At 42.3% G+C, this 13,048-nt stretch overlaps 2 protein-coding genes across 2 annotated transcripts in view; both read right to left on the reverse strand.

The window, feature by feature from the left end:
- Positions 1–3,245: 3,245 nt before the first annotated feature.
- Positions 3,246–7,003, reverse strand: LOC120020178 (protein fem-1 homolog A). The gene has a single exon (XM_038963665.1). The coding sequence runs from the start codon at positions 6,821–6,823 to the stop codon at positions 4,970–4,972; it is 1,854 nt and encodes a 617-aa protein (XP_038819593.1). The 5' UTR covers positions 6,824–7,003; the 3' UTR covers positions 3,246–4,969.
- A 955-nt stretch (positions 7,004–7,958) lies between these two features.
- The window catches only part of LOC120020179 (CUGBP Elav-like family member 5), a 44,736-nt gene continuing 39,646 nt past the window's right edge, over positions 7,959–13,048 (reverse strand). The window contains exons 11-12 of the mRNA XM_038963667.1: positions 12,834–12,976; positions 7,959–12,580 (exon numbers count right to left, since the gene is read on the reverse strand). Coding sequence (XP_038819595.1) covers positions 12,849–12,976 — 128 coding nt within the window. The 3' untranslated portion in view covers positions 7,959–12,580; positions 12,834–12,848. The remainder of the gene's footprint in view (positions 12,581–12,833; positions 12,977–13,048) is intronic.

Consider the following 13,048-nt stretch of genomic DNA (forward strand, 5'->3'; position numbering starts at 1 on the left):
CACGCTGTTGGCTAGAGCGCAGGTGACAAGACCAGAGTAGGCACATTTTCTATTTCGTTTTTTTTAGTTATGAAAAACTATAGGTAGAGTTGAAAATGTGATGGAAACATATTGAACTTTAGATTTGTATTAGGTACATGAAAAATGTCCCGAAAAAGTACATTTTGTGCACTACATCATCACGCACAGATTTTTATCCGCAACAAGTCCATTTCGTGGAAACACACCACTGATGGGAAAATGTGTAAAGCCTTAGTTAAGTTGTTTAGCTTAAAAAAGTATTTTCTCTAGATTATTTCATGTGATTAGTGATTAATTTGAAGGAAAACTAAAAAAACTGTCCCTAATTTTAAAGTCAACCCTGTTAAGTGAACTAACCTCTCGTTTCAACATAGTAAAACTCTTCCTTTAAAACATTTTTTTTTGAAAAGGAACATTGAATATCTAATAGTCAAATCATTGTAAAATCAGGTGAGCTGGATAAATATTTTTTGACAATTTTCAGGTGTTTTGTGGTGGAAAACTGAATGGGTTCAAGCAGAACAAGTCAACCCTGTTACCCATAAACAGACAGATCAACCCTGTCACAGTCAACCATGTTACTTCATTTAGACAATTACTATTGTCATTTTTAAATTAACCTCTTGAGATGGGAAAATGTTTTTTAATAAGATAAACATTAGCTCTTCATGACAGAATGTTAAAGTTAGTTATACTATACCCAAAAGGGACTCATATACCGATAGACTTGATGGAATGTATGACAAAATATCAGCCTCGTATCTTTTACTCAAGATGAAGGCCCTCTACAAAACAGTCCCGTCCCACAGCCACTGGTGGAGCGTCAGTCAGGCAAGTGAGACTACCTATAACAGTAACCTTCCAGGCTACTGCTGTTTCCTAAACGGGGTCTGAGCACATATGCAGTATGTCCAGTCATAAATCGAAACCCTAGCCCTTCTCCTAAGCCAAAAGGGAGTCAGCAGGTTCGGTGGGAATTCCTTTCCAGATCAGCTCAACTCAGGAGGTGAATGCAAATTCCCAATTCAATAATTCCTTACTGACTGAATTTAACTTGAATATATTGTAACCCTAGGTGTCAGGAATAGGCCTATGGTGGAAACACCTTGCATACCAGAGAGCTAGCTGCAGGAGCAATTAGCATATTGTTTGCTTCGGATTCCTTTCCTTTCTCTACTTTCTAGGGGTTGACTGGCCCAGATAGGTCTATCTTGCTTCTACCTGTTCAGTTCCATTTGATCTGCAGACACCACAGGGGAGCAGGGAGTCAGGGACTGGGGGTTGTTGTTTCAGGCTGGGGTTTATTGACACACCTGTGACCTCTCGAAAGTTCAACTCCATGGCCTCTGACCTTTCAAAGAAAACAGATACTAAATGTGAATTTAACAACAACAATAACCGTTTAACACTGAATAACAATAATAAATCACTAACATGAGGGATAGCCCCATAGCGATTCAACTGTAGGCAGTGGAAGCGCAGAGTAAAACATGGCAGTATCATAAATGTGATGATCAATAATCAGAAGTTTCAATAGGCTAATGTGCAGTAGAGTCAAACATAGATATTTACAAAATTGGTTCAACGAAGGACCAAACTCATTGGAGTGGTTCCAGGACACTGTCCCTGCCAGTCATCCAGTGACCTGACTGACTGTGTGTATTACCTTAGTGTAAGCCTGTTTACAGGGGAGAGACTGGGGTGAAAGGACCCTAAAATAGCAGGGGAAATGGCCCGGTCTCCACCACTGCCCCGCAGTGACGTTGATTGCACTCTATTTATACTTTAAGAGCCCACCGAAAGATCAAGATTTTTACACCTCACGTTCTGTAACCACAGAGAGAGTAAGAAAGGGAGAACAAAGAGTATGTTCTGTTTGTCACTTAAGGGAAAAAAAATACAAGTAATAAAATATAAGGGATACAGTCTCGTTTTTACTGGAATTTTAGAAACATAATAGAAATATAGAGGTACTTTAACGCCTAAAAACCACAGGCATTGGACTGCGGTGACAACCAAAATATGACACTCAGGTCATTTGCAAAGTGCTGTGGAAAAAGGGGAGGGGGGGGGGGGTAAATTTAGTCAGGTGTTATTCCTTACCATGTGACCTGACCAAGGGGAAATGCCTAGGACACCTGGCAATAGACTATACCTAGAGCCCTGATTTTTTCCTGGCCCGTAGAAATAACCAAACCAGCACGGAAGGCTCAGAGCTCAAACTTGAACCCGCATCAGTTAAAGGCCCAATGCAGCCATTTTTAACTCAATATCAAATCATTTCAGGATAAAAAATAAGTACCTTACTGTGATAGTTTTCAATTAAAACGGTAAAAAATAAACAAAAATAGCTTCTTAGCAAAGAGCAATTTCTCAAGCAAGAATTTAGCTAGGACTATCTGGGAGTAGGGAGGGGAAAACTGAAAATTAACAATTATTTGCAGAGAGGTTTGGAAATCTTTCTTATTGGTCTAGTAATCAAAACTCCATCCCACCAAAATAGGAAGACATTTCAGGCGGTCTTTTCAAACAGCTCTTAGAGTAAAAGGGCATTATCCTTTTCATAATATTATTCCAACCACATTGTGGGAAATATATAGAAAAAACAGGTAAATCAAGTTTTTTAACTGCACTGGGCCTTTAAGTTTAGGCACCTAGCTTTAATAAGCAAGCTGCATGGGAACCCGTCGAGCAGGGAGGGACAGTGTGTTCTTCCATCACACCTATTTCAATCCATCTAAGGGCCTCCGTAATATGAGTCAGTGTTATTAGTTAGTCCAGCTGTCTGTTACCCCTTCATATACACTCTACCCAGCCCTCTCACAGCAGAGCACTGGGGTGGTGCTAGTCTAGCCAGCCCTGTACATGCTCTACACAGTAGAGACAGGAACACAGTGAGGGTTAAAGGTGAGAGGAGATTACAGTCCACTGCTAATGAACAGCGGCTTGGGATTGTTCTAACAGTGTGAACTAAGCAGTTATCAGAAGCAATTAAAAATACCATAATTGAATTGGGACTGGAGTACTGTATCGCACTGAGATTTTGCACTCACGTCAGAGTTTATAACATTAGCCTAACACCTAAAAGACTCCTATGAAAAATAAACCTCTTTTCTCAAAAGCTCAACAGGTACAACAACACCACAGTGACAAACAGAGAAAAGGAGAGGGAAGAGAGACACAAAGGAGATTCAAAGCATTCCCTAGCCAACACACAAACCGACTTGCTGCAGGGACACTGAATTTTATTCAAGTATCTCAACACAGTTCTGTTCTGAAGTTATCATCATCAGTTACATGAATCAAGAGCAAGAGTCCATAGCCTGGATGTTGCACAGTGACACTAGGATTCAGGGAGGTTTTTCAAAGTGCATTCAATCAGGTGTTTTTTTTGTTACATAAGGGACAAACAGAACAAAATAAAAGAAAGCATGTATGATAACACAAAACTGAAATTGTAAAAAAAAAAAAGACTAAAATGCTGGGTGCGATTTGTTCCTCATCCTTATCTGTGGTTAATCGGATCACCCCTGGGTTTTGATATCGTCACACTGAGTGACTGCATAGACTCCCAATTGTTCTGCATGGACTGTAGATAGACTAGAATAGATGATCTGATACTGGGATCAACAGAAACATTCACTCAGGAGGAGATGAAGAGCAATCTCCAGCTTTCCTCTCCCACTTTGTCCAAGTTGTCCAGAGGGAGACTTCAAGACATTGACCAGGTTGTAAAACACACACACACACAGTCTAAAAACACAGAGCTAAAGAGATGTAGGCTAGGCTAAAACAAACTGTATCCTTATGAGAAAGTCTGCGTTCTACAGCTGTGAGTTGCTCCATTTGTAGTAAGCAAGTTCACTAGGTTCAGGCTAACCTGTAAGATTACACGTTTAGAGAAACGATATAAGGCTGAGTTTTGGCACAAAATGGATTTTCAAACACTCCTTAAAATGTCAAGATATGGGGTGCGGAGGATTAAATAACGCAAAAATGAATTATTTAAAAAAAAATACATCGATACCAGGCAGCCAAGCATACAATGTGTACTTCGTTTGTTCAAAGGAGGCTTCTGGATAACCTTGCAAAACAAGACCGATTTAACAAACAAGCTATCCTATTCACTCTTAAGCCTCTCATGCAGTTAACTGTCAATATTTGATCATGTACTATCAAGTAATACAGCTTCCATTCCCACCTTAAAACAAGCCACCACCCAATACATATATAGGCACTGCCATACTTTCCTTTCTGTGAGGAGTCTTCCTTGCTTATCAAGAGAAACAGGAGAAGATAAAGCATCAAATCCTAAAATCAAGTCCAAAGTTTTTTTCCCCTCACCTGCAAACAAATAGCAACCTAGCACTTAGAAAGTGTCCATGTCTTAATAACAGATAAGGGCAAATCCACAATAAAAGAGCAATGCTGAGACTCAGATTCTTCACTGTTCTTAAGAGTAAATATGTTCTTATAAAATGTTCTGTGGAAATTGTTAAAAGTATGCCTTGTGCAATTGCGTTATATGGATTGTTTAACTTTGTTATCATAGTTTTTTGTTTGACATACATTTTAAAAGTGAAAAATCTGAATCTCAGCATCACTCTGTTACCGTGGAATTTCCCATAACCTAAAGAGAGAGCACTGACCGGATGCATCTAGCCACAGTTAAAATGCTCCCAGTCTGTTGTTAGTGTAACGTTTAGAAGCCAGGAGGATTATTGCTGCGATTTGGTCTGAGACAGAGCTAATAGTCTGGTGTTAGAAGGGGTACTGAGAGGGGAAAGGCCATGGGGAAAGGGGGTGGGCTGGGGTATGGTGACAATGAGGGGAGTCAGGTGGGACATGGGTGAGGTGGGGTGAAGGGGGTCATTGTTGGGTGGCTTAGAGGGGTCTGAGGGAGAGTGTGGGGACAGGGTGGGGAACTTAAGGGGGGGGGGGGGGGGTGTCAGTGCAGCTCAATGAAGGTCTCCATCTCCTCTGAGATGAGGCCCTTGTAGGGCAGTCTGTGCCTCTCAATGGCGCGCGCCGCCAGGCACTGCAGAGTGACGTAGTTGAGGGGGTAGAGGGCCGGGTGTCCACTGCTCTGATCCTCCAGCAGCTCGTACGCCGTTTTCCTCTGGGCATTGGTGGCATCGAAGTGTGCCCCTGCCCTCACCAACAGCGCCATGATCTCCGGGCAACCGTTGCTGGCAGCGACGTGCAGGGGCGTGTTGTTGTCGCAGTCCCGGGAGTCCACGTCCGCTCCGCACTCCAGCAGCAGCGAGGCCACGGTCTGGGAGGGGAAGCGACCCACAGGGTAGCGGCCCACCGACGTGGTGTCCTTGTCCACGGCCATATGCAGGGGGGTGAAGCCACTCCGTGCCCGCGGGTTCAACTTCAGGAGGCGGTACACCGTCTGCTTCTTCTGGTGCTCCTGCTCCGTGGTGCACTCAAGCTTCTCCAGCAGGAACACCAGGTGGAGGATGATGGACAGGGCCTTGGTGAACTGGGGGGCTTCGGGGGGGCTGTCCCTCTGGGCCACTGCCCTCTCCACCTCCCTCACACTCTTCCCCAACACCCCCATCAGGTCGTGGAAGGTGACGCGAGTGGCCAGTGTACCTTTGGCCCGGTCCTGCAGCACGAAGGAGAAGAGCTCAGCGAAGGACAGGAAGCTGCTGGCCGTCATGGGGCTGAGGGGGTCCAGGTTACTCTGCTGCATGTCCAGGGCGTACTTCCACAGGCTGATGCAGCGTTCAAAGTTACCAGAGTCGGCGTAGACGGCCCCTCTGTAGCGGATGTAGTAGGAGGTGTCGGGGTGCGAGGGCCCCAGGATTCTCTCACGGACCAGCAGGGCCTGCATCCGCATCTCATCGGGGTCTGTGATCAGAGCCTCCAGCTCCTCGGCTGTGCTCACCTCTCGGGCACAGTCGTAGGCAGGGACAGGGGGACCCGGAGGGGGCTTGGCCAGGAGTCCCACCTTGTCAGCGGGTTGTCTCAGCTCCATGGCTCTCCTCCAGTATCTCATAGCCCCCAGCAGGTCTCTCTTCTTATCTACAAAGGTGGCCCCGAGGAGTTCGAGTGCATCAACGCGTTCTTCTCGTGAAGAGCGGGGCTGGTGGGCGAGGTACTCCACAATGTTGGTGTGCCCCGTGACGCTGGCAGCTAGAAGAGGGGTCATGCCATAGCCGTCCCTCTCCATGCGGGCATTACATTTCAGCAGCATCTTCATGATGTCCAGGCTACCGGACTCAGCGCAGTCATGGAGAGCAGTGTTGCCTTTCACACTCTTACGGTTGACATCTGCACCACGCTCCAGGAGGAACTTTGCTATCTCTTTGTGGCCCTTGTAGCAGGAGATCATCAGGCAGGTATGGCCATGGCGGTTGGCTACCTCCATATCGGCTCGGTGCTCCACCAGGTAACGGACAATCTCCAGGTGACCATCGAAGCAGGCAGCGCGTAAGGGCGTTGAGTTGGTCAGCGTAGTGTTGTTGACAGAGGCACCGTGTTTGAGAAGTGTGCGGACGACAGGGAGGTGACCAGCCGCCGAAGCCGCCCATAGCGGGGGAGCCCCTTCAATCGTCTCGCCGTCAAAGTTCACCGAGCCTCCTAGTTCCACGTTAGCTTTGCAATGTTCAAGCAAATAGTCCACAACCTCTAAGTGTCCGTGTCGAGAAGCAATGAGGAGAGGTGTGCCTCCCTGCGTTTTCTCCTCGGCGAGAGCTTCCAACTCCTCCGGACTTTTGTTGCTCAGCAACTTCTGGATAAGTTTCAGCTTACCATCTCTGGCCGCGTTGAAAACCGCCGTCGTGATATCCATTTTAACGTATTTCGTCTCTCTCACTGGCCATCAACCCCCTAGCTACGTTTTTAGAAAAACAGGGAAGGGACAGTCTTTTCAAAATAAGAAAATAAACCCTGTCCGTAGTTCGGTTTCTCCCTGGCATTTTTCTGCCATTTTAAGGCTGCTGTCAAGATGGCGTTTGTGTTGTTTGACAGCTCTATATTGACAATTTACGCTTAGCATCTTGGTTACTGTAGTCTTTAAGAAATCCTTTCACTATGGATGAAATGGCACTTTCCTTCTGATTATAAATATAATTCCCATGAGGCATTTCGTACACGTGAACTCAGCAATAGTTGAAACGGGAAGAGTAGTTTTTAGGCGAACGTGTGTTCCATTCACTGGAATGCAATACTAGCTTGTAGTTAAACGTATTTAAACTACAATCCCCAACCACCCAGAAACACAATGCGCAGGATCAACGCAAACCTCAAAACTAAAGTGGCAACACTTCTAATCTTACTGAAATATGAATGGTACTGTATTTCTGTTGCTGGCTTTTAAGCATAACACCCTTCCCATATCTACACTGATACAAAACATATTTCAATAGAGTGAAAATAGTATCTTGTTCCGTCTGTCAGCGAGTATGAGGGTGTGCATTAGGCCCCCACAGATCATTCCCAAATACTTGTTTTTGTTAATTAACCATGACATGCAAATACAAAAAAATATATATTTACAAATATATACCATCAATGCACGACACTAATGAAAAGCAGCGTGGCATGGTTTGGCTCTAATTTAATGATGAGTGGGTAGTAGATCCCTAGGCGGCACTATAGTCCATTTAAATCAAATAACTGGTGCCTGTATGACATATATACTGTAGGTTGTTGGCTATTACCAGACTTATCCAGTCTGCGCATGCAGTGCAAAACAAGTTATGGGAAAAAAATATGTTCTTATGTTTTCCAAGTTGTGCTATAACTGTGCCATAATAATCCCATAACATACTTTATTTTATGTTGAGAAATTGGTGCCACTGGCCCGTTGTAATGTAATGCATTGTAAACTGGTAGATAGTAAACAGCAGAGGGCAGCAAAAACACATTTATTCACAGCTGGGGTTAATGATCACTGCAGAAAGGATTTTGAGATGAGATTAAGGTACTATTAGAATATTTTATTGTAAAATTGAAAAAGGAGAAAGAGAAGAAAAGTCCCAGTAAGCAATCTGTATCATTCATATCTGAAGAAAAAAAAACATGAAATAAAAATAAATATCATAATAATGATAGGTAATAATAAATAGAAGGACACATTTGATTAAATATGACCTAATAAATAAGTAAATAAATTAAACCATATGAAAATTGTAATTGTCAAAGCAGCAAGTATAGGAGAGACATGGGCAGGATAAGAGAGCTGTGGTTTCTCAGACATCATCATGTCCACCTTTTCTACCCTCAGCATTACCCACAAGTGTCCTTGTCCCTGTCTCTCAATCGACTATACATTTTGTATATTGTGCTAAGAAACCACTGAAGTTAGACACCATCTTCAAATGTCAACCCCACCCACTGACAGTATCTCCATAAACACCCCCTCTCCATCCCTCTTCCCCTCCTCGCCCCGTTACCTGAAAAGATTTGTGTGCTGACAAGATTATGAAATAAAACAGATCTCCTATTTACATCAAGCTATATTGTATTTTCCCACTGCATTCAAAACATAGTACATGATCATACGGCGTCATTCATAAGAATGTCATGACCCCCTACTCCCTCCCGTCATCCAAGCCTCCATTTGAGCAGTACGAATGGACGAAGGTGGATTTTGGCAGTAAACACATGAAAATCCATCATCTTAAAATGAAAATTGAGGTCTTGTTTTTTAAAAAGATTTATACACATCACCTTATAGAGGTAGTGCAGTAGGAATGTTAAGTATACATGTACCCACTGAGAACAGACATCAGTTAAACGTCAAGTTTGGATTTACATTTAGTTGAGTTGTCAACTAACATGAATTCAACCTGAAATCAACAAAAAAGATCACCATGTCATTGGATTTGGGATAAAGGTTGGGTGAAAAAAAGACAAGATTCACCTCACGTTGATGACTTTCTCCAAATCCAATCAGTTCTTCACGTTGATTCAATATCATCACATTTAATTTTTGGGGGTGAAATGACGTGGAAACGTTGATTCAACCAGTTTTTGCCCAGTGGGTAGTCATTTGATAGAAAGTAACATGGCTTCATTCAGGTAATTGTTAATAAATGTATATAGAAAAAGCACAGTAAACTATCTTTATGTCCCCCAACCCCTGAAAAAGCATATAACCCCAGAACCTGAATAGAACATAGAAATATACAAGTACATTTACAACCAGCTGCTTGGCAATAATAGCATTCGTTTAGCCTTTAGGCTACTGCTTTATGTTTACAGGACAAGCAAAGGTCAAAGGACTTGTCAGGTTACTGTAGTGCACGGCTTGTCTCTTAGTGCAACTAGGACTATTGCTGTTACCTCAGGATCTGAATCAAACATAAGACTGACTGTCTTCCTGCACCAGTCGCAGGCCAAGCTCTGCTTGCCATAGAAATATAATCCCGAGAAGGCTTAAAGCCTGTCAGACCATAGCAATTTGACAAATTACAAATTCTCGATATCTATGCTGCGAACAGTGGTGAGAGGCTGCTGGTCAGTAAACATTTCACAGAGGCATCATCAAAACCAACATTGCTGTCTTCACAGTCGACATAGGAATTGAACTGCATTCCTATAGAGAAGTTATAATGTCCAGTTCAACTGACAAGTGATTGAAATGGAGTTGACCCTTGACTCTAATCAAAATGCCAGTTTCTTCCTTTGAATACATATTTGTGAGAGGAAACAACATGCAGATAAAATAGAATAGGCTGGCAGTTAGCTAATGATAAGTAGGCTAGATTTAGGCAATGATTAAAATCCATGAAAATAAATACAAATGTGCATTGGTCTATCCATATTTCTGGTTGGTTTAGGATTCTGTGCACAGTGAATAAACTAATGTCGATTAAACTAAAATAGCTACTTCATATTTATCGCTCGGCTGCCAACTGGCTAGGAATGTTACAAGATAATTAAATGTACATATTAGAATTCATAGAACGATTAAACATTACTTGGCAACTTCACTTATATGAGGGTCAGGAATGGTCTGTAAGTAATATAGGCAGTAACATTCACTAGGAGTTAGTGAAAATATGGTTCACTATTGAATATGTGATGACCAAAAAATGAAGGAAAAAGATTGAAAACATCCCTTCCTTCCCTCCCTCCATCCTTGAGTGTCTCTTGGAATCATCCTCCAATGTATTCTAGAGTGTGTTTTGATGTTCCTCCATTGGTTTCTTGTGTTCCCTGAGGGAGGTACTGTGACAGAATTCCCAACCTGTCCTGCACAGCACAAAGAATGACTTGTGCTCAACATTTGACCTTGTATAGCTCTTTAAAAGCAGATTTGAAGTCTACTCACAGTAAAGTAGTCTCCACTCCCTCTCTCCATACTGAATAAAACATTCACCCAAATGCAAGCGAGAGGGGACTGCAGGCACCTCCTTAAAATGTAATGGAGTCAGACTCAAATGGATCAGAAGGCTTTCTACTCTAACTCTGCACCGCTCTGTGCTGCTGACGATGACGCCTCCCCTCACAAGATAACTGGCTGGATTCAACCAGTCTTTTCCATCAAAACGGCACACATCTACGTGAGGGGAGGCTTTCTAGCATGAGCATCTATGTGAGAGGAGTCTGACTTACTTTAGAAAAGCTAGTCCTGTTTTATGAGTGTGAATAGTACTGCAATGCGGGCTCAAATTGATATGAGCCATATAGTTATATATGTTGAAAAAAAAAGTCACAGTGAAGTTAGACAATGATAAAATAGCTTGAGCCATAAACAAATTCTAACCTGTGCCATACAGATGTAGGATCTTAATTTCATCGCCCTGTTGCAGGAGAACTTTCCTGCAATGCGGTACATTTGAGGTTTAAAAAGGCTTCTGAAGTTTGTCATTTCTACTTTGAAATTTCAGACTTGGTTTTCCCTTACTAAAAATGTTATCAACCCCTACAAAAATGTCCATTAATTACAGTATAATCCACATAATAATTAAAATGTCCTGTTGCTGCAGGACTATTTTTCTGCTGTAGAAAACTGGCTCAAATTAAGATCCTACATCTGTACTAGTGTTTTTTTGTGTTATGGTAAGTTAAAGGAGTTTTTCCGGAGCATGTGACCTGACCAGAAAAAACTCCTGGCCCTAGTTAAAATAATCCCTGAAATGTAAATACACAAATACTTTCTTTGTCAACAGACTCAATGAACGAAGCAATCTATCCTGCTAAATCTACTGGCTAATCAAAGTGGACACACAGGTCTTAGATCAGCTGGCCCTCCCCAAATCGTAACTTTTACCATTAACCACCTTAACCAGAAAACTGACTTAAGATCAGTTTCTATGGACAATCTCATCCGAACATTAGGCACACCTGACTCGAGACCTTTTAACCCCTGAGCCGAGAACTGTAGTAAGCTTCTGAAACGGAATGTGAGCCAATAGCCTTTGCTTTATAGGCAGAATAGAATGAAGTAGGATGACATAGCCCCTTTAGCATTTTCTTCCTAATGCTTAAGGTTAGTATTTGGGCAAAGTGAGCTAATCCTACATCTGTGCCTATGGGCAACTTTGAATAGAATGGAGGCTCAGAGTGGTTGCTGCACAGAGGGAGATAAAACTAAAAGTTCAAGGGTCAAACTGAGTGCCCAAAGAGGAAGTGTAGCCTATCAGTAAAAGGATGATAAAAGGTGGCTTTCAAACAAACAAACAAACACTTCATAATGTATTCCATCCCACAGATAGAGCTCGGGGCAACATTCTTCCTCACTAACCTCTCAAACTGAATTCTACATGATCCCATTTTACATTTACATACTCCTTAGTAGTCAGCAGTACACTGATGGTGAATAATCCAATGCCGACCTGAAGTACTTCTCTGTCACTGTTATGTGTACTAAACTAAAGGTAGAATACTGCATTTAAGTATTTAATGATTGTTAGTTTGTACTAGACTAAACATTATACTGTATTGTATTATATGATTGTTAGTATTTTGTACAAGACTGTTAAAGAGAAAAACATTTGGTCCTCAGATCCCAAGGGGGTGCAGTTTGCTCGGTTGCTATGGAAACTTGAGAAAGAGCAGGTTCAGGACTCACAGAGAAAGAAATCTTTTTTTCCAGATATACTTAGAATCCTCAGATCAAGTTTGAACCCTCATTTGTCCATTACATGGTAGGAAAAACCTGAAGTCTCTTTTTGTTCACTAGACTCCTCTTTGAGTTCATCATAAATCCATATTATTTTTAACAATGTTTCTTAGTCTGTCTGTGGTGTTCTTCTTCACTCTCAAGTCTCCAAAGATTCTAAATAGCTTTTTTGTGTGTTTGTATCTTTAAAAAAGTTTTCTGTTTGTTTTGAATGTCTTGTTCTATCCTATGCATCATCCCATTGCTCTCTCATCTGTGATGCCAAACCTTCACTGGTGCAGAGCTGTGAGTCCTCCTCTGCCAGTCAGATATGATTGAAGATAAAAAGAGATGTCTTCCCAACTCCCATATGAAGTCTATTTTCCATTGTTTTAAAAACAGAATCACTTTTTCGTTTTTTCCTTTCACAAAATGTCTTATTCAACACAAAATGTCTTATTCAATCAAAGACGTCCTCCATACCTCTGATTAAACCTATGGAGGAAGAGAAAGGAAGAGGGGGAAAGTGGAAAGAAGAGGGAAGAGAAATACAAGATAATGAGAAAGGGAGGGGAATGGAAGAGAGGGAAAGAGAAACACTGGAACCTGACTCGAGAGACTACTGTGAAGTATAACTTTGCTATACAGTTTTTGATCAATGTAAGGCAGCTAAAATCAGGGTGAAACAGCATCGATAACAACACTAGTAACTTCATTATATTATGTATAATAGTGGACAGTATCTTACCTGTGCTGGGGGGTGTCAGTAGGGGCGGCTGGCGTCTTTGGGACGTTTGAGTTGCACCTTGAGTCTCTTCATACCAATCTGGAAACCATTCATGGCTTGGATGGCAGCCTGGGCACTACCCGGGTTATCAAAGCTCACAAAGCCTGCATACATACAGACACAGACAGATGCTCGGAATGGTCAGTGGTAGTGTCAATCAGCTAGGTGCTTGTTTT

Source organism: Salvelinus namaycush, chromosome 25, assembly GCF_016432855.1.
Source record: "Salvelinus namaycush isolate Seneca chromosome 25, SaNama_1.0, whole genome shotgun sequence".
NCBI lineage: Eukaryota > Metazoa > Chordata > Actinopteri > Salmoniformes > Salmonidae > Salvelinus > Salvelinus namaycush.